At 40.5% G+C, this 24,966-nt stretch overlaps 1 protein-coding gene across 1 annotated transcript in view; it reads left to right on the top strand.

The window, feature by feature from the left end:
* The first annotated feature begins 797 nt into the window (after nt 1-797).
* cadps2 (Ca++-dependent secretion activator 2) overlaps nt 798-24,966 on the top strand; it is a 602,458-nt gene continuing 578,289 nt past the window's right edge. The window contains exon 1 of the mRNA XM_048607831.1: nt 798-1,314. Within this exon, the coding sequence (XP_048463788.1) occupies nt 976-1,314 (339 nt within the window). The 5' untranslated portion in view covers nt 798-975. The remainder of the gene's footprint in view (nt 1,315-24,966) is intronic.

The following is a 24,966-nucleotide window of genomic DNA, read 5'->3' on the forward strand; positions in this document are numbered from 1 at the left end:
ACTACTAGATTGCTAGAAATCTCCGGCTCCAATTCACATCCTCATTGGTAATTGGGGATAAGAAATAAGACGTTCAATAAATGATTTTTTATATATTTAAGAATTCAAATTCTATGTGAGACTGAATACAGTCTTGGCGTGAGCTTCGTATGGAGTTAACAAAACAAAAAAAATCTCTGAAGCTAACAAAACAAAATAAATCTCTGATCGTTATTATTCTTGATCTGCTTAGATCTCTCCTCATCGTTTGTAGATCTTTTAAAATTATTTTGGCAGACAGAATTTAATTTTCCCTTGTACTTTATTTTCTGGCCGATGACGTGCGCTTCCTGGGTGAATTAATTCTTTTACAAGTGCTGGGTGTCTGTGATGATGTTTGACACTCAAAGGGTTAACAGCAGGTCGTCTCTATTCTTGCAGTCCTGGATCAGTAACAGGAGGAGAAGCTAATCTGTATGAACATCTGACTTCGTGCTGTATTTGGGCTCCAGGTTGTGGTACAATGACATTACAGTCTTGTTTTTCAATGAGAGGGCAGATCCGATTCTGTCCTCCGCCCCACCCCGGGTTTGTGAACAGTTGGAGTGCAGCGAGGGAGAGAGAGGTCTAACACTGTAAGTTGCAGGAGTCTGCTTGCTCCTTGCAGAGCCCCACGTGTTGCTCGCTCACTAAGCTACAGGTTGGATACCTGTGACTTAGCGCTTCCTGGCGAACTTCCATCTGTGATAGGTCTATGCAAGCAAATCGTCCAAGACTCACTGAGCACCAACTCCGCCCTATTTCAGGCTCCACTTTATTAAGAAGGAGGTGGAGAGAGAGCGATTGAGACTGTGTGCAGGGAGTCAGTAACTAAGGCGTGTGGTGGTGGTGGGGGAGATCTGGCTTTGTCTTTAAAGCTCTCAGTTTCCTTCCCCCCCCCAACCCTTCTTCAGTCACTGGCTTCTCTCCCCAGTCTCTGTATTTCTTTAGCGGACCATGTTAGACCCGTCCTCCAGCGAGGAGGAGTCGGACGGTGTTCTGGAAGGCGATGCCGCTAAGGAGCCTCCGCTGACCGGCGGGGGGAGCGGCGGGAGCGCCCGTTCCCTGCCGCCCACCCGGGGCAGCGAGGGGCGAGGGACGGCCAGTGCTCGCTCCGTCAGCCCGAGCCCGTCTCTGGTCAGCGAGAAGGAGAGGGAAGAGCAGGAGAGGATCCAGCGGGAGGAGGAAGACTCGCAGAAGAGGAAGGCGCTGCAGCTCTACGTGTTCCTGCTGCGGTGCATCGCCTACCCCTTTAATGCCAAACAACCCACTGATATGGCCAGGAGACAGCAAAAGGTGAGTGAGAGCCCGGGGCACCATTTACCCACCCCCCGCACTTTACACTTTCACCCTCCCTTTCCACTCTGCAGCCAAGCTGCTGCTTGCACCTAGGTTGCTGTATCCAAATCGATGCAAACTCTGCTCAGCACACTTCAACGTGTGCGTTTTTAAAGTTAGCCGCACTTTTCATGTCGGGCCGCTGCCCCTCGCCTCCATCCCTGCTGTTATCCAGCCTGCGCTTGCAGTTATAGGAGCTACCCACCCAATGAAATAACATCTAAACGTACAATGATCGCCTTATACTTAACCAACCTTCTCCCTCTCCCCCGAGGTTGTCTTAATCAGAAAAATCTCCAACCTCAAGCTGCAATCCCTTCGGAATTTAGCCACGCCGATGAGGACTTTTAGCCCTCCGTCCGGTCCAATTTGTGCCTCTAACTCGCTCTTTTTCTCTTCAGATACTTTAATAAGTTACTTTCAAACTTTCTTCTGCTTTCATCCCCCTGCCCCCATCATTCCATAACAATTTGCTGAATTCCTTTTCTAACCTTAATAGTACTCTTTGGTACTTTGCACTTGTTGTGTCCTTTGGAATCAGGGTAAATTATTAAAAAACCTTTTCAAGATTTTTACTGAAGTTTCTCTACTAAATCTCCTGTCATATATTGTGCTAAAGAGAACAAAACCAGTCTCACCAAATAACCAGGTCTCCTCTCCTTGTGGGAGGGCTAGGACTTACTGGCATAATCTGAGCAAATGGTTGCCCATTTAAATCAGGGATGAGGAGGAATGTCTTCTTAGAGGGTAGTGGATCGGAGGCTTTTCCTACAGAAGGCTTTGAGGTGAGGTCATGAAGTATATTCAAGGCTGAGTCAGATTTTTGATCAGTAGGGGAATCAAGGGTTTACATGGAGAAGGCTGGAAACTGGAACTGAGGATATTGGATCAGCCTTGAAATCATTTTCTCAAAAAGCTGAATGGTTTAATTCTGCTCTTGTGACTTAATGTGTTATCCTTGATGCGATTCTACTGAGCCTCTTCTGTATCTGCTCCAAGGCCTTGACATTCTTGTCAAATTGCTGCCCGGTCCTGGCCGTATGCTCCACCTGAGGCCTAATCGGTGCCTCTTACAGGTTAAGAGTAACTCCCTTCCCATTGGCAGAAAGGTTAAGAACCAGAGGACACTGCTTTTTGAACTGGATACCAAAAGTGACATGAGGGAAATACTCGGTTAGCTCAGTTGACTGAAGGGCTGGTTCCCCAATAGTGTGGATTCATTTCCTGTATTGGCTCTGCTTGTTTGTGAAGGGCTGTCCTAGTCCATATCTCCCCTTGCCTGAAGCGTGGTGACTGTTGGGTGAAAGAACCAACAGTCATCTCTCTATAATAAGAGCAGGTATACTCTGGTACATCCATGGTGGCTTTACTTCAAATGCAGGATGTGGTTAGGATCTGGAATGCCCTGACTGCAAGTGAGATGGAGGCAAGTCTAAATGTAGCTTTCAGAAGAGGATGCAATGATTACAGAAGAGATCTTTCCAGATCTATAGGGAAAGGAAGGGGAATAAGACTGGCTGCTTACTCTTGCAGAAAGCTTTTTTTTTAGATAAAATAAGCCAAATGGCTGTGCTGTTATCATTCTGAATTTTTTTGTACTCTAGTCATCAGACCAAGGATCCCAGATATCTCTAACAGTCCCTCATTATTATGCATACCCCAAGACCTTGCAGCTTTCTGCACTACACTATTTCTAGCGGAAGGTCTGGAGAAACTGGAATTGTTCCCTTTCAGCACCGTGACCGTTAAAGATGTGTTTATTAGATGCTCTCAAAAAAATTTTGATGGATTAGGGAGAAACTGCTTCCATCAGGTGAGAGCATCAGTAACTAGCTGACTTGGTTTGAAGTTAATTGTCAAAAAAATCCAAGGTGGTTGGGGGAATGTTTTTTGTCAACACTGGGTTATGATTGTAATAAGTTGCTTGAAAGGGCAGTCTGAAGCGATTCAATAATTTTCAAAAGCTATCTCTGCTTGAAATGGAGAAACTTGCAGTGCGAGCGAGGAAAGGCAGTGCAGTGAGACTAATTGGATGGTTCTTTCATACACCTATACCAGCATGATGGGTCGAATGGCCATCTTCTGCATTCTGATTCGATAGCTTACACTGTCACCTTTTTAAGGATTTCTGTCTTTAAATCTGAGTTCAATTGACATTAATTCCCGAGAAACTAAAGGGGCCTGAGTTTTGAACCTTGGTTTATTTATCTGTAACATTGTCAATTTGTTCAGAGCAATGCCGTTCAATATGTGACCTCCTCACTGCAGACTGGAAATACCTTGAGTTCCCTGCTGTGGTTTATCAAATGTTGTGTCCACATTGCGATGGTATCTTGATTCTATTTTAGAAGAGACTTTCTTTGGGCAGGACATTCGATCAATTACAATGTTTGTAATTCAGTGAACAAGTGCAACACTTTTCAGTGACTTTGTTTGTTAAAACACTAGCTCAGAGTAGAAGTAAAACTCCACTCTTGTGGCTTACCTTTAAATTTCACCCTATATTTAAACCTGTTAGTGAAATAAGGAGATGGGGAAGGTGACACATTAGTGTAATTCTGTTTATGGTGAAACATTGTTACTTCCCTGTAGACCTGTGGTGCTAGAAGCTGTAGTTCCTTTTACATTTTGAAATGTAATTTTGATGTGCTCCCAACAATCCAACCAATTTTGCCTCCCAGTAAATCATCTGAATTGATGAGAGATGATGAGCTTGCAATTGCATTGGATATCATACTAGACACTGCCAGGCTCTGTTTCCTCGGCTGTTTGAAGCTTTTGTTTTATCGTACCTACATTCATCCTCTTAGTCTTGGTAGGGCATGCCACTTCAGCTGGGTTGTTAATGCAAGTGACAGGGGCTTTTCTTCCTTATGACATCATGTAGCTATGTTTTGTTTCAAGTCTACCAATTTGTTGCTTATGATAATGTACTGCTTTGTAAGAATCAGTGTTATACAATTTAATACGCAGTTTTTTTGTTTCATTCATGTAGTAGAGCTGTGTCTCCAGATATCTAAGTAATCAGATACTTAGATTAATTCGAGTTGAACTGTTGATTTGCAGGATCATGGACCTAAGTATTTAGAAGCAGTTAGCATTAAGTGACAAGCGTTTTTTTTTCCTTATGTTCAGCCCTCCGGTTGTATCTGTTACGATATGTCTGTAAGCCCATCACAATGACTCAGATGTCATTTATTTAATGCAATTTATACACTTGTGGATCAATTTTTTTTTGTGATTTCTTGACATGAAACATACTTGATTTCCAAGGTGTTTGGATGTTGGAATCCCTACCAGTTTTGTGTGGTCACATCTGTACCTGTGTATTTTCATCAAGTCACTGCTTGATGAGTGCTATGCTTGACTGTTTATGCTTGCCAGCTGCCTTAACAGAAGGAATCGCTGCAAGTCATGTGTAGTGACTTCGATTCTCTCTGCAAAGACCAAATGTCTTTATAAAATGCATGGCAGCTTTAATATCTAAGGCAGTTTCAAGAGACAATTATCAAAAGAAAATAATTATAATTCATTTTGTCTGCTTAAGTGGGTGAGTCACTTGATAGTTCTCATAAATGAGTTTTTATTTTCCAGTTTATTTACCCCTGCTGTTGTGACCTGCATAGTCTTCTGAGTATGAGAGATGAGTGTTTTGCCTTTGAGCCTGTACCTTGGGGCTTATGCAGCACAGCAGCTTGGTTAACGAGCAACTCAGTGCAAGTACACAAAGTAACTTGTCTAACAGTGGGCAACTGAGCTACAGTTTTTTTCCTCGTGGATTTTATCATGGAAGTATTTATTCTGAAGCATCAATTGCTTTGTCAGAATAAAAGTCAGAATTTGCTTTAAAGTTTTTGTCACCACTTTTTTTGTCTTTTTTGCTGCAAACATTTTCCAAGGCTGAAGAAAGACCAGCTTTTGTACAGAGTATTTAAGTTCAGGATATCTTTCAGCATCCCAAGTGTTTTTGGCTGTCCATGTGTCCAACACTTCAACTCGTTGGTTGTCGTGCCTTGATTAACCTGGTCTGGGTAAAGTTGGATTCCAAAAGCATTATCAGATCATGCTTGTATGGTGACTTATCTTTTCAACTTTGGCCAATAACTGTAATTTTAACCCAACTTGGCTGGATAACTGGCATACTGTGAGTTATACAATGAAAAGCAGTTGTCCTTTTTGGAAACTGTGATCCTGGGCAAATAAATTATCCATTTTCAGGGCCTACACCCATCTCACCACTAGTCAATGAACTTTCAAAATGAAAAGATGAGCAGTGTCTTTTCCTTTGTCACATGTCAAGAATAGCAAGTTGCTAGGGTACAATTTTCCAGTGAATTATTTAATTATGCCTTCATTACATTGCATTGCAGATTGAGTAATTGATGTATGGAATTTTTTTCTTTGCATCACGTTTGCTTCTTTGGAAAATTAGTTAACGAAATGTCCTCTTGCTTTTGATCCTGTTATAAGCTAGAACAGATTTCTCCTTATTTTTCCCAAATCCCTTGCAACTTTGAAAACTTGTATCCAATCTGCCTTGTACCTTCCAAGAAAAATGGTTTTAACTTTTTCAGTTAGAAGGTAAATTGGAAATGTCTCCTCTCTGGAACCATTCACAAACCTATTCTGAACTGTCTTTCCAAGGATTTACATCCTATAGTGAGTGATGAGCAGAACTGTACACAGTACTGTAGTCCAGATGAAGCCAAATCAATGTCTCAAAAGTTCAGCATAACCTCTTTTGCTGTTGTAAAGTGTGATCCTAGGCTTCATTAACAGCTTTCCCAATCTGTCTTGTGTCTTTGTAATGACTTGAGCGCAGGTACAGCCAGGTTCCTCTGTTCCTGTACACCCTTCGATGTAATAAACTTTATATTGTGTCTCCACTTGCTTTGCATCACTTCCCCACATTTGAACTTCATCTGTCTGCCCACTCCAGTTTGTCAACTTCCTTTTTTATGAAGTTCTACATTATCCAAGTTTCATGTCATCCAGAAATTTTGAACTATCCCTGCACACCAAGGTATTTTAATATTAAATATTAATATAATCAGAAAAAGCAATGTCCTAGTATTGACCCTTGGGGGCCTCTTGCTGCAAAACTTTCTCCAGCCTGAAAATAGTCATTAGCCATTTGCAGTTTCCAATAACTTTTATCCAATTTTCCATCCTCATCGTTACTTCCCCTTTCTTTCCATGCACTACACTCTTTCAATAATCTTTGCAGTGCTGTATTCAAACCTTTTGGAAGTTCATGTACATCACATTAACAATATTGCCCTCATTAACTTTTTCTATTACTACTTGGAGGAAAGAAAGAAACTGATTTAATTAAGCATGTCACATCTTTTATCATTTCCAGTTCTGAAGAGTCATACTAGATTTGAAACATTAACTCTGTTCCTCTCACCCAGAGCTACCAGACCTGCTGAGCTGCTTCAGTGTTCCGTTTCTTTCAAATTTTCAGCATCTGCAGTTTGCTCTTAGTTTCACTTTTTTCTTGTGATGTTTCACTTTCATCAATCAAAACAATTTCAGTGATCGCACCAGTACACTCAAGGACAGAATTGAACCATGTTTTCCAAAATCATGAAAAGTTGTCTCTGAAATCCATCGTTTCTGAAGCATTAAGAATTCTCTTGTGCCAGTGTCTAATTCAGGCTTCTGTCTTGAGCACTGGATTCCTTACCTTTTTAACCCCAGAATCTCCTAACTTTTTGGTTTGTGTTATCCAAAACCATTAGCTGGAAGGACTTTTGCCTAGCATTCTATAGAACATGGGGAGAAAGCAAAGCTTAATGAAGTCTTTCAGTGCTCCAAATGCGAGCACTTCTACCAGATGACCACTCTTGGTACCTTCTGTGGTGTATACCACCTCTGCCAGAATATGGTACTGGGAAACAATTATTAGGGATAGTTAGTTGCCACCAGTCTTCCTTTTTCCTTTGATTTGTCTGTGTGCAGTTTTGGTCTCCTTACTTGAGAAGAGATATACTAGCACTGGAGGGGGTGCAGAGGAGATTCACTCGGTTGATTCCAGAGTTGAGAGAGTTGGATTATGAGGCGAGACTGAGTAGACTGGGATTATACTCATTGGAATTCAGAAGAATGAGGGGAGATCTTATGGAAACATAAGATTATGAAGGGAATAGATAAGGTGGAGGCAGGGAGGTTGTTTCCATTAGCAGGTGAAACTAGGACTAGAGGGCATTGCCTCAAAATAAAGGGAAGCAGATGTAGGACTGAGGTCAGGAGGAACTTCTTCACCCAAAGGGTTGTGAATCTGTGGAATTCCCTGCCCAGTGAAGTGGTTAAAGCTACCTCACTGAATGTTTTTAAGGCAAGGCTAGATAAATTTTTGACCAGTAAAGGAATTAAGGGTTATGGTGAGCGGGTGGGTAAGTGGAGCTGAGTCTCAAAAAGATCAGCCATGATCTTATTAAATGGCAGGGCAGGCTCGAGGGGCCAGATGGCCTACTCCTGCTCCTAGTTCTTATGTTATGTTGTTGTGTCTTGGACCTATCTAATGATTATAGTAAGGTATCATCTACACTGCAGTATTTACAGAAGAAGACTGTTCTTGGATAACCAGGTTTACTGCATGATACCAAAAATAACTCTTTGGTCAGGCATAATTACTGAACCTTTTTAAAAAGTTGGTTGAAATAGGCTGATAAAAGCTAGAGGAGAACTGTTTATTTCACCTGTAAATTGTGACATCACTAGAATGGGTGGAGCTAATAGAACATACTTATTGACTGACTCTTTCAGAACCATTACTGCATGTGTCAAATGGATCTTCTTTTCTGTTGAAAGATACATGTGTAGAAGGAATGACTGACTTCTCTCCAGATCCTAGAGAAATCTTGGGTTTTTCCCACTCCATCCCTCCCAGATTCTTGTCTTACTAGGGTATGATAACATGGATAACATCCACACCACGCTTTCTCATCCTAGTGTTATGATCCAGCTCATAATACTAAAAATGAAACCTATCCAGCAAATAATCCACCAACTTTTTTGTCTAACATGATGGTTAACCACTGACCTTTTTGCATAAGACTGCAGATTTTCTTGAACAGCTGTCAGATGCCTATTACACAAGAAACAAAACAAATACACTATTTAAATATAGAAAAGAGTAAGATACGGCAAAATAAAGTTTAAACCTGTTTCCTGACACTACCTGTTACAGAAGCAAGTCTAGAGAAATTACATGCTTATCTCACCTCTGGTTCCACCTCTTTGCGTTGAATTGACTCCACAGTCCAATGAGACCTCTTTAAACTTGCCAATGTGAAATTTTCACAAGTCTGAGAGCCTAAATCTAGTTCTAATAACCTGGTAATTTCTTACAAAATTATCCTGCGTTGGAAATCTTACTAACTTCAACCCTTCTACTGAGTTGATTTTTGTTCATTTGAACTGCACTAAATTCTTAGAGATGAAAGTTTGTTCTGAACTCAGCTCTGTTGCCTTCTGAACTGACACTAAAAAAAGTTTGTCTATCCTAGAGGCTCCTAAATTGAAAACAAAGCTAACGTTCTTGCGTGTTTGCCTTGTGTGTCATAACACCATGTTATATTGTCACAGTTCTGGGTGAGGTTCCCAATGTTATGGTTCCACATGTAATGGCCCAAATTGTTAAGTCTCTAGGTGGGGAAGAATTCAATGGCTCCCTTTCCTTTTTTCACACTCCCCACCCTCTCTAGTTGCAAGCAACTAGATTAACTTACAAATTATTACACCCTTAGGGAATTTTATCCTCCCAATCCAAATTAATTTCTTTTAAAAGAAGCCAATTTAATCAGGCTTTCTTTGGTTAACAAAAGTGAGTCTGTTACTAAACAGTTTGCATCATTTGTGATGAATAGGTAATGGAATATTGATAGTCAAGCAGTTGACTTTTGGGTTTCTAGCTTACCAGTTTAGTTGATCTTTTTTGACAGTGATTGGCTGGCAGCACTGAGTACTTCTGTTTGCCTAGCTAGTTGGCTTCTAGCACTGTATGTCTTTTTGTGTTTGTTAGCTGTGTTGCAGGAGTGTTTAATGGCTGTACTTGAAGCTGTGACCTTCACAGCACAATCGTGCACACACCAGATTGTCAGCCCACTATTGCACAGACCAGCACTGAACCTCATTTGACCCCTGTCCCAGTATATTCTTGTAAGGGGAAAATGCAAGTATATCTTTCGCTGTCTTTCTTATGTTCACAGTCTGACATATTTGCCGAGATTGCAGTTCGTGTAGGGTCTCTTGTGCTGTCTCCATGGTCACGGCAATGTGTAAACACCTTTTCATTAATGTCAGTGGATTTCAGTCACCTGCTTTTGACAATTGTTGGATTTAGTGTGACTATACCAGAAGAATAGTCAGACCCTTTTCTTTTGTAAAGAAAATTCTTTACAGAAGTTATTGTCAACAATCTACCCCTCCTTGATATCCCAATTCTAAAATTAAAATATATAAACCATACACCCTCCTTCACTCTTGTAACTTTTTTTGCTTGCTGGCTTTGGCAAAGAATATATTATTTGGCCATGGATGGTGCTAGAGCACAATGCTTGCCACCCATTTGAGCATCATTCATCAAGGCTTGTTGGATGGTAATTAGCTGTTGAGACACCCTGAGATTCCTTTCTTTTTAGGATTGGCTGTCGGATCTGGGTAAACCTGACCATAGACCGGGAAACCACCTCTGACTTCAGTTACTCGCCAATGAATTCCCCAATACAAAAGAGCCTGTGTTTTTTTAATTTTAATGCTTTAAGTCATTGAAAGAATACTACATATGTCTCCTTGAACTTGATGCTAAGTAGAAGGGGCCACCAAGGGAAATTTAACCCTGAAGGGAAAAAGATTCTGAAATCAAGGATAGTTTATCATAATATTTTGCAATTACCCACACTGCTTTAAAATATTGTTATAACAGGAATTGTATCAACTTTTCTTCACCGCTCCCCCATCCAACCCCAAATAAGTTTGAGAGCTCCTCAATAATAGCTTTATGATAATTAGATTTAGTTCAAATAAAGTTGATAGCTGGAGTAGGAAGATATTCCTTAGAAATAAATTCTAGGGAATTACAGGTTTAAGGGCTGATCTGTTTGAAATGTTATGGATTATGTTCTGTTACCTGGTCATTGTTTCCAAAGTTTGGAAGATCATAACACGAGCCCATAATTTTAAAATGGTTATAAGGTGGTGAGAACATGGAATTTTTTATTGTGAGAGAACTTTGTTCAAAACTCTTGTGTGGCTCAATGGTTAACATCGCTGCCTCATGGTGCCAGGGACCTGGGTTCACTTCCACTCCCAGGTGACTGTCTGTATGGAGTTTGCATGTTCTGCCAGTGTTTGCATGGATGCTCTGGTTTCCTCCCGCAGTCCAAAGCTGTGCCGGCTAGGTGGATTAGCCATGGGAAATGCAGTCCTATAGGGATAGGGTAGGATGGTGGGTCTGGTTGGGATGCTGTTCCGAGGGCCGGTGTGGACTGAGTCAAATGGCCTGCTTCCGCACTGTAGAGATTCTATGATAATTCAATTCTGTTTCTTTATTTAACAAAATTGTAAGATTGTGGAAAGTGCGTAGGATAGTGAGGTTGGTATAAATGGAGAACTAAGATTTTCCTGTCTTAGAGTTCCATGACCCTTTTACAATTTTAATCTTCCTAAATGGCATAATTTGTGCCTAAGTTTTACACTGAAGCAGGTGGAGTTTGGGAGGGTTGGTGGAAGGTATTCAAGGAGTCCTGGAAGGGTCTTGGCTTTCCTTTTAATCCTTAAAATCAGCGCTCTCAAAATCTTCTTCATAAAAATGTAGAAGGGGGAGGTGCAGTTTTTGTGGAGGAATAAGCATGATAGGAATCTTTCTCTCCTTCCTTACCAACTATTCTAAGTGCTGTCTTCTCAGCATCATAGATCATCTTGACTCCAAATTTCAGAACAAAAATCCAGATCATTACATCTTTGGACAATTTGTGAGGATTTCAAATGAAATTTTGACACACTCTGTCTGGCAATGTGTAAATACGCAGCATCTTTCTTTTTGAATATTAGGGAAGGAATCTGTTCTATGTATTAAGTTCAGTGATGTGGTTAAATCCACAGACCTGATGATCAGTATATCTAGAATGCATACCGTACATAAAGTTTACACAAGATTACCCTTAGTTGAGCTTTATCAGGTTCACCTTGACATAATGGTATTGAAGTGTCATAGATAAAGCATTGCAGTCTGGACTGCTGATGTGAAGTGTACCACTGGTAGATCGTGATTTGCAGACATTTAGAGATACACTTTGAAGTCATCAAGTGGAGTAGCTCTGCATCTGAGTTCAAGGCTACTTGTGAAACTTAATGTTTCCAACATGGAATCTATATACAAGGTCCAGTGGCAGATCAGTATGAAACTTCATGGATTTTGTTCTGTTACCTGTGTTGAAAATGTACGTGCCTTTTGTACAATTAACAGAAAAATGTGTTTATTTCTAAAGTAACGAATGCCATAGAAACAAATGGAAAGTTTTCAGCTTTGAAGGTATTTAAAATAATCTAATGATATTTTGTGCTGAAATGACTATTAATTTCTCGTTAACTTGTGCAATTATTGCTTCCTTTTTGTCTTTACACTGTAAACAGCTGAATTTTAAATCCCACGAACAAGTGGATTGAGTTATAATGCCAGAAGTTTGAAATTGAAACCCAGCCTACCCGCTTTCAATTTTAAAAGTTGCAAGATGTGTTAAGTGATTCTTCTATTAAGTGGGTCTATCATTCAAATATCATATGAAAACTGCTTGCCTTTACTTGCTTACAAACATATGAAAAAAGAACTGAAGGAGACCATTCAGCCCCGACAGTCTGCTACACCATTCAGTCAGTTCATGGCTGATCAGTTTGTTTCCGATCAACATTCCAATCTTCAATTCTCTTGCCTCAGAAGAATCCATCTATTTCTGTCTTTAAAAATTCAGCGACTCCACTTCCATCCACTTGAGGCAAAGTTTCAAAGCCACATAGCCCTTGGGCCGAGTTTCCCCCTCATCTCTCCTTAAAGTGCAACCCTTAATTTTTAAAACAGTGCCCTAGTTTTAGACTCTTGACAAAAGTCATGGTGGCTCAGTGGTCAGCAGTGCTGTCTCATAGTGCCAGACACCAGGTTTGATTCCAGCCTTGGGAGAATGTGTGGAGTTTGCATGAACAGACATTCTCCCCGTGTCTGCATGGGCTTCTTCCCATTGTCCAAAGATGTGCAGGTTAGGTGGATTGGCCATGCTAAGTTGCTTGTAGTATCCAGGGCTATGTAGGCTAGGTGAGTAAGCTGTGGGAAATGCAGGGATAAAGTTGGGGAGGGGGGGTGTGGGTGGGATGCTCTTTGTAGGGTCAATGCTGACTTGATGGGTCAAATTATCTCTTTCTGCACTGTAGAGATTCTAAGAATTTTTTTCTTTTCATGTTCCCCTTGTCAAGACCATTTTAGAATCTTCTACACTTCATTCAATTCAGCACTCACGATTCTTCTATTTTTTAAAAAATCTCAGGATGGGTTTTCTGGGAAGTAAGAGATGGGCAAAATCCATGTGGTGTGTATCTTTACACTTGTTTGCAGATGAGTATTTGCTTCAGGCCTAGTGAAGTACACCTGTTAACCCGTCCCAAGAACAGATCTTTGCTTTCCCGCCAACTCCCCACAATCTTTTCACTAACTCCTAGTATCATGTGAGCATTGCCTGATCTGCCTGCCCACACCCCTCCCAACCCAACCTCCAAATGACCATCACAGGACTCCCTGCCAATACATGTACTTGCCCTTGTGGGTTTCAAATCTGTCAAGCATCCTCTCCATCTGTAAGGTTTCCAAGCTCCCTTTGGGCCAGAATGCCACTTCAAGGCACCTTTTGCAGTCAAGTTCCAGCAGGACTTTAAAGAAATGTATTTTTATGATTCCCAACACGTTGTTGCACACCTTCATATTAAATTTCAGCCGTCGCTATCTTCAAATGCAAGGAGTGATGAAGCTGACAGCATCCTTGGACTCTGGAGAGTGTTGTAGCTACTTTGTATTTTGATGTCTTAACAGAAGTAACTGTCTACCTGAGTTATGACAGTGTAAATAATGTATTTTGTGGATTCAGTGCTTTGATTTGTTCCTTTCACAGTAATAGTTGGACTGTTTTCACTGAGTGAGAAGATCATTCAATGAAAGCTGTCTGTGGGCGACAGAAATCATGAGCACAAATGGGTTAGAGGGAACAGTGTATAAATCTGAGACCCCCAAACCCAAGTTGTTTTCTTCGTAGATATGGAGAGGAAACTAGTTTGCTTCTACAAGTAAAATAAATGCTTTTTCCACTGTCATTTCCGGTATTGATAAAAGATGATCCAACCCATTGAGTGATGTCACAAACTGTCTATGCGATACAAAGCAATGTGACATTAGTAGCAATTATTCTGCAGTGCTTTCATGGGAGTAACCATGTTCTCTGTATCAGGAATATGTACAAAATATAGCCCTTATCTAAATATTCTATGCAATGGATAATTATTTTCTTTCAGGAGTTGCATTGCAAAGTAGCCTGACTCATGCTACTTATGTTCCCTTTTTATTCATAATTTTTCTATTACTTAAATTGGTGAATTCATTGTGTGCTTGTGGATCTCTGAAGTTGATTACCAGAACTTCATTAACTTGATGATTTCAAGCAATGTTTTTTGATTCAGCCATACTGAACATTGTCCTGATAATTTAATTTTATATTTTTGTTTCTAAGTGTATTTGTACTTATTTCTGTTTTTAAAGCTATATAATCTTTGAATAATGAGTACGTTGTTAAAAGAAGGTTAATTTTTGTCACTTGGTGAATAAATGATTTTTGATTGCGGAGTCAAAGAACCTGATCTTCCACTAACATGGAATTCATTATGCTATGTAGTGTGAAATCTCAGTTTCAGTGCAATAGTTCAAGATGTTTGTAGAGTCCTCTGATACAGATTATGGCTTATGGACTTAATTTATACCTACTTCCTCATGAGCTGTAACAACTTGCTGTAGTGAATGTGTCCTTTTTAGTCCAAACTACGCATTTGCCTCGAAGTATTTACTCCTGGCCTTTTGGTTTTTTCAAATGTGGATTGAAAATTTTCTATTATATCGTAGCAGTCTTTCAATGTGGAACTAGATGGGAAGTGATTAAATTTTTAATTGCAAAATTGAAGAAAGACAATATAGACCTTTGGTGTACAAGTCCATAGATCCTTGAGGGTGTCAGAATAGGTAGACTGGTCAGTGAAGAAGGTATGTGAAATCAGAGATAGCAAGAACTGCCTATGCTAAAGTCCGAGACAACAGTGTGGAGCTGGAGGAACACAGCAGGTTAGGCAGCATCAGAGGAGCAGAAAAGTTGACATTTCAGGTCGGGACCCTCCTTCAGAAATGGAAGGGGAAGGGAGCTCAGAAATAGAGGGGTGGGCTGGGGAAGGTAGGTGGGATGGTTTTAAGTGAGTGTAGGTGGGGTGTGGTGGTGATTGGCCAGTGAGGTGGGAGGAGTGGATAGGTGGGAGAGAAGATGGACAAGTTTTCGGGCAGGGCAAGTGACTGATGTCACTTCAAAGGAGTGAGCTGACCAGTGGAGATGGAGCCCACCGTGAGAAGGACTCTCTCGTTCACTAACCTTAGAGCCTGAGCGTCCCCTTCATGTTGTTTAAACAACTGTTTAACCCACGTTGTCTCCATTGGTCCTGTTTAGCTTTTCATCTCTATCTGTCTCCCTCTGTCAGCTCACTCAGTCTCCCCACTCCTTGTTGTCAAGGTAAATACCACTCTTCTCCCAGATGCTGTCGGTTCTCATGAGGGGTCATTGCGCACAAACGTTAACTCTGCTTTCACTCCACAGATGCTGCCAGACCTGCTGAGTTTCTCCAGCAATTTCTTCTTTCAGATTTCTAGCATCCGCAGATCTTGCTTTTATTAAAACAAATTAGATACACAGGTTTCTCTTTACTCATATTCTCTACTTTAATTTTCCAGAAGGTGTTTGACAAGTTGACACAAAATAAAAGGAGAGAACATATTAGCATGGGTAGGATGGCAGAACACTGGCTGCAGAATGGTGAAGGTATTGAGAAGATTAGTTAGTTAGCTAACAGGAAATAGTTCATAAATTGGTTTTGTGTTGGCAAAATGTGATGTGGGTGTCATAGGGGTCATTGAGATAATTATCACAATTGTGAGGAGACTTAATGTATGATTGTCCTTTCCTTCTCAAACAACATTCCATTTACCTTTCTAATCACTCAGTGTTTACATACCATCTTCTGATTTGCTTATTATATAAATTATAGGTAAGAAAGCAAGTTGTAAAGAGGATACAGGGAGCCTACAAAGGAATATCAAGAAGCTGAGTGGCCAAAAATTTGGATGTGGGAAATGTGTGCTTCTTTCTGCCAAGTGAAGAATAAAAAAAATGAATTAATTAAATATCTGCAATACTTGATGGTACAGAGGGATCCCCCTGTCCTCCATGAATCAGAAGATGGGATGTAAACACTGCGAGTGATTAGAAAGGTAAATGGAATGTTGTTTGTCAAGGAAAGGGCTATAAAAGTCTTCCTAAAGTTGCTTGGGGCATTGAGACCCCATCTGGAGGATTGTGCATAGTTTTGGTTGACTTAGAGGATATCATTTGTTAGAAGCAGTGCCGAGATGGTCCATGTGACTGACTCCTGAGGGTGGGGATTATCAGGGGAAAGGTTGAACTATCAGGGGAAAGGTTGAACGATCAGGCCTGTATTCATAAGAGTTTAGAAGAATGGGGGATGATTTTATTGAGACAAGATCTTAAGAGGACTTCAAGAGTGGATTCTTGAAAGGATAGCTCCCTTTTCAGAGAGACTAGATCTAGGGGACACAATTCACGAACAACAGGCCTTATCCTTTGGGTGGAGGTGAGTTTTTGTGTTATGGGTCTTTGGAACCTTCTTTCCTCAAGAGCTGCGGAGGCGAGGTTATAGAATATTTTTAAATTCGTGATAGATCACGCCCCTAGTTACTTAACAGTCCAAGGTTATCTGGGATAGGTCCGAATGTACTGTTGAGATCATAGTTGGAGGAGCCACAATTTTATTGAATGGCAGAGCAAGCTCAAGGGCTAAGTGGCCTACTTTTTGCATCTAATACATAAGTATGTTCAGTTGTTTTGCTGATTAGCTTAAATGCAGAACCAACGTAAGGATATTTTTAACAAAGCAAATGTATAACCTGGAATGTGCTGCCCAGAAGGGTGATGGAAGCAGAGTTGATTGACAACATTAGAAAGTTACTATGTTTCGGTTCCAATACCAGAGAATCCATGCAGTACAGAAAGAGGCTATTCAGCCCATCGAGTCTGCACTGACCCTCTGAAGAGCATCCAACCCAGACCCTCACTGTATCTCCATAACCCTGCATTTCCCATGGCTAACCTACACATCATGGACACTATGGAGCAATTTAGCACGGCCAATCCAACTAACCCGCACGTCTTTGGACTGAGGAAGGAAACCCTCGCAGACACGGAGAATGTGCAAACATGACTCAGACAGTCACCTGAAGTTGGAATCCAATCCAGGTTGCTGGTGCTGTGTGGCAACAGTACTAACCACTGAGCCACTGCTTCCCCCCTGGGGAAAGAAGCCCAAGGTGTGGGTTTAATTGGATGATGACCAAAGGCACTGATCCAGGGAGCTGAATTCTATGGTAGTCTGTGCTCCTTATTTGAACATTCCAATGGAATAATATTGTGCCCTGAGTTTGAATCTACAGAAGATGTTGGAATTACAATAGGCCATCCTTCAGGTTATCATTTTCATTCCTGATTTTTTTTTACAAAGCAGGAAATATCTGAATCTAACTTGAAGAACAGTGTTTAATCCAGCCAGTTGTGACAGGATGCAAGGTACCAGGCCCACTTCCAGACAGGAGAGGCTATCTGCTGCTTCCTGGTGGGGAAACCATTCATGATTATGTTGGGGGCACCAAGGAGCTGATACAAGAAACTTGTCTGCTTCTGATTGGATGTTAATTGTGTTCATGATGGGCCAGTTGACATAAATTATAGCTGAGCCTGCCAGAATGTAATAGTGGCTCAAAGGTTATATGGAGTGTGAGGGGCTATCTACTTGTTTTTACACTTTTTTTTTCTCAAAATAGCTGAGAAGCAACCATTTGCCAGTATCAATATATGATCACCTGTGTTGGTCTTTTTGGCATGTTGTTTCACTGGAAGTGCTATCCTACAATAAAATAAATCTTGATGCCACCATTAATATAGTAACAAAATTATGTTTTAGGACATGATAAATGTTCATGTGCTAAAATAGTACTTCTGAAGTTTTTGTGTGATGCATGTTCCTGAAACTTTACTGTAAAGTCAACCATTTGACCAGGCATCTGAGCGTGCAGTGGAGATCAAATTGGCCATGGCTACTGCAATTCTGTATTAATTCCCTACCCTGGGCTCCCCTGTGGGAGCTCTGGATTGGAGAGTTTACCCTTTGGTCTCAATCTGAGTATTGTATCCACTGTTGCTCTTTGTAGTCGTGGCTTTAATTTGAAATCCCAGCATGCAGATTACAATAACAGTTGTATTTAACACTTTTTGTTTTGTATTTGTACTTTTTTGTAATTTTCATTCTTTTTGGGTGGAAGGTTGCATGTTGAGTCACACTTGTGATTGTGATGCAAAACTGACCTTTGTTTCAGTGTAAAATAATGGTATTAATGACAGCATCTGGGTGGAGGTTGCTATAGTAATCTCACATACCAAATAATGTAACTGCAAGCTGTTTACCAGATTCACTTGTCAGTGTATGGGAAGGACTGATGCTTGCAGTGAAAACACACTTGCATATTGTGACAGCTCCTAATTCGCATCTTGGCTTGGATTTAAATTGAACCACAGCTGCCAAAGTCTCTGTTCACCATTCTTTATCTGGTGAATTCTTGATAGACGGCTGTCTACTTAGACATAATTTGACTATAATATGGAGATGGGATTTTGCTGTATTTTTAATCTTGTTTGGAGCTAATGGGATGGTTCATAGGTTTTAACGAGGGCTAGAAGCAGGAGATTTTTAAAAAATTTCTTTGGAACTTGGTACAAATCACTTAGCTAAATAAAGTTTCAGATTCGTTATCACTTAAGATGATGGTGCTATTTCACACCTTTATGTTACTCGGTAGCAGTGTACAGATGGGGAATTTGTGTGAATCCAGGATGCTGCAAAACAACTGTGCTTGCCAACACAGACTTCTGGATAGCTGGCAGTATTTTTGTTGAGTCCACGTGGTGGTAATGTGTAGACATATGGCAACAAATAACTTTCCTTCTATACGTCCACCTAGATCAAAAGGGTCACTTTCTTGTCGATTGTGCATCTCCTCTAGTTCTTAATAGTTTGCCTGCTTTGACATCTACAGAAACTGCTGAAGAACTGCGTAGAACTGAAGGGTCACTGCACTTGACGTTAACTCTGCTTTCTCTCCACAGATGATGCCAGACCTGCTGAATTTCTCCACTGATTTGTTTTTTTGCTTCAGCATCTGCAGTTCTTTGTTTGTTTTTCATTCTGCAATGTCGAAATGCTTGTTCTTTAAAATTTATCTACAGACTTCTGATGGTGTATTGGAATCTTGGCTAACATGAAATTTCCTTTTTAAACCAGTGAAGTTTAAAGTCTATTAAGAGGAATCTTTTGAAGAACTGATTAAATTGGCAATTATATGTTGGTTGATAGCCCATTTAAAACAAAGTCCTGGTCTATACTCTTACCCAGCACAACTGTAGTAAGATTATTACAGACATGTAATTAACCTATCCAGATGTTATTACATGTCTTTGGAGCAGGTGGGGCTTGGGCCAGGCCTTCTGGCCCAGCGGTAGGGATACTACCACTCTGTTACAGGAGACTTGTAAGAGTATTGCAGGAAACAGGGTGAGGGGGTAACAAGATAGTGAAAGAGGAGCGAGGATAGTTTTTATTTCTCAGTTCAATGTATCTGTGAATTGCCACTAATACGGTGGCTAAATGTAGGTCTCTGCTAATCAACGAGGCATTCTGCATATCTGGAGTGGGCCAGACTTGAACCCAGGCCTCCTGCCTTAGAGGTAGAAAAATGGCCATTGTGCCACCAAGAGCCCTAGTAACAGTATTGCACTGGATTTCTATCAGCTAGTACACCTGCTTCCAATCGCAATCAACTGATTCCAGTGGGGAAGTGAATTGGGTAAGAAATCTGGAGTGGAGGTGGTTTGACTATGATTTTCATTTAAGTTTATCCCCATTGATTAAAAACGTACCCATATTTCACACCTAGACTGATACGTGTAGAATATTTGAGTCAAGTATTCCAATGCAATTGAGTCCTGTGAAATATTAGCTCAACAGGAATTGCTGTCACTTTTTTTTAAAAAGGATTGTTGCCTTGTCTGGACACTGTCCTTTAAATTGAGATTAATTTGGAAGAATGTACAAGTCCCCATGACAAATTTCTAATGGAGGATTCCTGTTACTTTTTCCAGGGTCTACCTACTGAAAAGGTGTCCATTTGATCGCCAAAGTAGTCTAGGGAACAGAGTTTAGTTGTCTAACTCAATTTATTTCAAGTGATTGAAACATTGTTTCAAATATTAAGTTATTTTCCAATATCTGTTTGAATAACACACAATGTTAGTGGTGATTCCATCAATGGATGATGAGATGTTGATACTAGCAACATGTTGAGGTCTCACATAATGGTTGGGGTTTCCATGATTACCTGTAAGTTGCAAACAAGAATATAATACTTTTTTGAAATAAATCATGATCTTTAGTGATTTTTTTTATTATAGCAGATCAAGAAGAGGTCAAGTATGAAAGGCAAGTTAAGTCAGTGTCAACTTTTGATTTTTCTAGCATGTGCAGCAGTATGTATGAATGTGTGTAAAAAGCATGATCTGATTTAGTATGCTGGACCTGCCTGATGGCAATCAGTCCAGTAGATCTTTAAAATGAAATAGAGAAGCTGGAGAAATTCAGCAGGTCTCGCAGCACCTGGGAGGGAGAAAGAGTTAATGTTCCGAGTGTGATATGGTTCTTCCTTAGAAGATCAATTTGAAAGAAGAGGCATATCAGACTTGACACATTAACTCGGTTATTCTCTCCAGACCTGCTGAGTTTCTCTGGAATTTTCTCTTGCTAAGTTCATTACCCGCTGTATTTATCTTTGATTTGGGATCTTTAAAAGGCTTGGGTTACTTGCCCAGACTAGTGCACTAGAATTGTGGCAGGTATGAAGGACATACTTTCACATCCAACAGTTCCTTCATGTGCAGAGGTTGAGTTCCTATGATTAACAGATCAAAAGCAATTTAAGTGCAAGTCTGACAATAGTGTCAGTGTCATCAAAACTGAAGTATTTGAGGTTCCTTCCCAAACTAATGTTTGCACTGCAGCACTTCCATTAGAATGGAGGCATAACATTTCTCTTTTCTTAAAAAAAGGTCAGGAACACTTCTTGCTTTGAAACCATATGCAGGAGTTGTGTATACTTAAACATGTCAAAGACATTCCTCCTGTGCCATTTCCCCCAGCTCCCTTTGCCAGGGACTGGATTGAAAAGTTCAAAGTCAATGAATCTTGGAACTTCAGACCCAGTCATGATACCTGACATCATTTAGTTTCCTGTGGATGTGGCCCATCTTCAAACCACTGCCTAATTGCTAATAAATTGGTTGTTTTACTCTAGCCACCAGGTGGATGGCATTTGATTGTAGCTACTTAATACAAGTTTGCTGGTGAGTGGGATGCCTCCTCTCCCACCCTCCCCCGATTTTGAGGCCTTCCTTCTCCTGGCCATCACTGTTTTCTATCCCTCTGATCCTGGGCCTCCTGAGTCTCACTGCTGAGGAAAGTACAGCATCTAGCCTCTGGCACTTGATTCAGTGAGCCAGTCCTCGATGGCAGCAATGCAGGGCTTTCGTCATGTATGCAGCTGGCAGTCAGGACCCCTGTCTATTGCTTCTCATAGGGCAGTGTTTTCAAAAACTTAACACTTCCTCAATCAGAGTTTCTCTTACAAAATTGGATCCAGTACACATTTCAAACAAATGAAATTCTGCCCCATTTCTGTGGGCTCTTAATTCCATATTCTTCAATGTAAGGTTAATATTGGCACCACTTGACCTAAACTCCATTGGACACTTGGTGAGATTGTTTTCGAATTCAGTGGAGGAGAGGTTTTAATTTCACAAGTTTCTATCAAAGATGAACTGACTATATTGAAGTATTCATTGGAAATTTGACAAATTGCAGTGTAATTTGACTGAGAAAATTGAACAAGCCTTTCCTCACTTCTGTATACCTTGTACCCATCTTGCCAAGCATGTATTGTAATTCTAAATTTAACAAAAACCTGTCAATTTGGTCAAGTTGCACTACCTTAAGATCAAAGAGGACATGATCTTTGGGTGGAAATTAAGGCAATATTTCTTTCTGTCCTGGAGTCCTAGTTTTGTCAACCCTAAAACCAACTCTACTGCCTCATTTTGAGTTGATCAACAGTGTTAACGGGCAAAAGGGTTCAACACTCTGGTACTTTGCCTACAAACACACAAAGGGTAATTTCCTTCAGCTTGAGCAGGATTTGATTATTAGCACAACAGAATTCACTCACTGTTTCAGAAAGCAGACTTAGAATTTGCAAATTACAGGCAATTTGATAATCTCAGTTCTGCTTATGTACACTTGATGCAGTGAACATCACCCCTCTGGTCACATTTAGTTTGCACAGACCCACTTAATTGTAGCAGCTCTTAATACATATTCTGTCCTTCTGTTTGCAAAATGAAAATGAGCCAGATTCTCCAAGGGCTGGCAACAAAAATACAGCAATTGTGGTTTCAATTGCTCTACAGAAAGACTTACACAGATGTCAGGGGATATGAAAAGCACTTAAGTTGCTTGGTAAACGAACAAAGTGTCTGATGTGGTTGAGGCATGGAATGCATACACATGCCTGTTCTCATGGCAAATGATGTTGGCAACCTTTTTAAGAAAAGTGAGAACTGAACATTGGGTTTGACATGGCACAATTTACGTAATTATGTCAAGGGTAACTGTCATGGTAATTGATTGCAATAGTCTTGGTACACTTATGAAGATATTACAAAATATTAGACTTTCACTGTTTGTGTTAGTCAAGGGTTTGAACTAATGTCACTTTTTTTAGTAATAGTGATAGTAAGGTTATATAGGTAGCAAAGCAAGAAGCTGCCGTGAGGAAATATTAATCGGAGCATTTTGTTTTCTCAGTGCAGGTGTAGTTGCTTTTGTAAAACCCAGATGAGATTTTGGTCCCTTAATCTTGAACAAGTCCCCAAACCACTTTCCTTTTCAGTATCAACTTGCATGCAGCTGGGGCCATGATAGTTTTCTCTTGGAAACTCTACTTCTTGAAAGCTTAAAGCTTTTTAAATTCGTACGTGGGCTTTAGACATTGGCTAGATCACCATTTATTGTCCATCACAAATTGCCCTTGTTGTTGAACTGTCTTCTTGAACCACTTCAGTCCACTTGGTGAGTACAAGCTGTGGTGTTTTAAGAAGGCAGTTACAGGATTTTGACCCAGCAACTGTGAAGGAATGGCAATATTTCCAAGTCAAGGTGATGAGTGAATGGTTTGGAGGGGAACTTTTCAGCTGGTGGTGTTCCCATATATTTGCTGCCCTTAACCTTGTAAATGGTAGTGGTGAATTTCTGCAGTGCATCTTGTAGATGGTACTTGCAGTTACTTTCATATAGGTGGTGAAAGGATTGAATGTTTGTGGATGTGGTGCCAATAAAAGGGACTGTTTTTAACCTGAATGGTGTCAAGTTTCTTGCTTTGTTGGAGCTGCACATATTCAGACAAGTAGGAAATAATCCATCATATTTCTGAGTTGTGCCTTTGTAAATAGTGCATAGGGAGTGAGAGAGTTGGCAGGTGAGTTGTTTACTGCAGGATTCATAGCATCTGACCTGCTTTTGTAGCCACAGTATTTGTATGGCTAGTCCAGTTCTGATTCTGGTCAGTGGTAACTCGGTGATGATGATGTCATTGCCCAGTGACCTTTGAAATTCAGTTTCTTTCATGTGGGGGATGTTATTGCTATGGTATGAATGTTACTTGCAATTTATCAGTGCAAGCCTGCATATCATCCAGATCTTGTTGCATTTGGATATGGACTGCATCACTCCCTGAGGAGTTGCAAATGGTGCTATTCGTTGGTGAACTCACTTTTAAATTTCTAATTAAAATAAATTAACAAAAATACAGCAATTGTGGCTTCACTTGCCCTACAGAAAGTGTTAGACAGATGTCCAGGGATATGAAAAGCACTTAAGTTGCTCTGTAAAATGAACAAATGGTGTCTGATGTGGTTGAGGCAAATGGTTAAAAATGAATTGCTCTTCATATTCGTAATTGTACGAGGCAATATAACAACACTAAATACGTTTAGCTTGCTCCCCTGATAAGGCTGGATCTAGACTGAAACCTGTGTAAGTACCTGTTTGGTGATGCTCTTGTAATGAAACTTCAGCCAACGTACTGAGTTCAAAAGCTATTTCTTCAACTTTGTTGCAATCTGTACAGTCCTTAAATGATTGCAAGTTATTTTATATCAATTACCTATGATTTTATCAGCTGGTCCCTTTGAGTTCATTAACTGAATTGTCTCAATCAGTTAATGTCAGTGAGTGACATTTCAAACTTAGAATAAATTCCAAAAGGAGAACTTCTGACATTGAGTTTTCGGACTCGTTGTTTGTTTTCTTTTTGTATGAGCACTTCATGGCTCAGAACCTATGATCCTGTGATGGAGAGTTGCAATAGCTACCAACTGAGGTAGCTAAGCAATGTAGGACTTGTACACACCAAACCTTTCAACCTCTTCACAATTCCATTTTTCTTCAATAAATCAGAAGAAATATTGCTTAATAGTTAAAGCTAGCTTTTGACTTCTCAAGTTACTGGCCTGGGAGAAAGCCAATATGCACCCTGCCTCAGGGTGGGAGAATCTGCTCATGTGCTCGCAGTTACAATGCACATGAAATGTTTCTCCCTCCTCCTCCTCCTCCTCCTCCTCCTCCTCTTGGTCAGCAGAAGGAGTTGGTGTTCTTTGGAATTATTAACTGTTCCTTGGGAATTTGTCAGATTCAATCTTTTAATTTTTATTCCAGTTTTCTTTACACAGCTATTACCAGACAATCTGCTAGGGTACTTTCACTCTCCGTTGTGTCTTTTTTTTTAAAAGCAGTCTGAAATATTGACTGTCTCTCAATCCAATCCACTATCTGAACTGTCTGGATGTCTTGCAATTTGTCTTCTATTCATTGTCACAGCAGAAAGCCTTCAATGGACCACATCAGACTGAGGGGAAGGGTGCGTGTGTCCCAAAGACTCTTGTAGGAATGCAGACATGGAATCCAAGAGGGTTTCTTTTTGAGAACGGAACATCCGTTAGAACAATATATACATGCTGGAGAACCCAGGGTCTGCAGCTTTTGGCTCAGCCCAATTGGCTGCAATCACGTGCTGGGGCTTTTTGCCTC

The sequence above is a fragment of the Rhincodon typus genome, chromosome 18, assembly GCF_021869965.1.
Source record: "Rhincodon typus isolate 14 chromosome 18, sRhiTyp1.1, whole genome shotgun sequence".
Taxonomy (NCBI): domain Eukaryota; kingdom Metazoa; phylum Chordata; class Chondrichthyes; order Orectolobiformes; family Rhincodontidae; genus Rhincodon; species Rhincodon typus.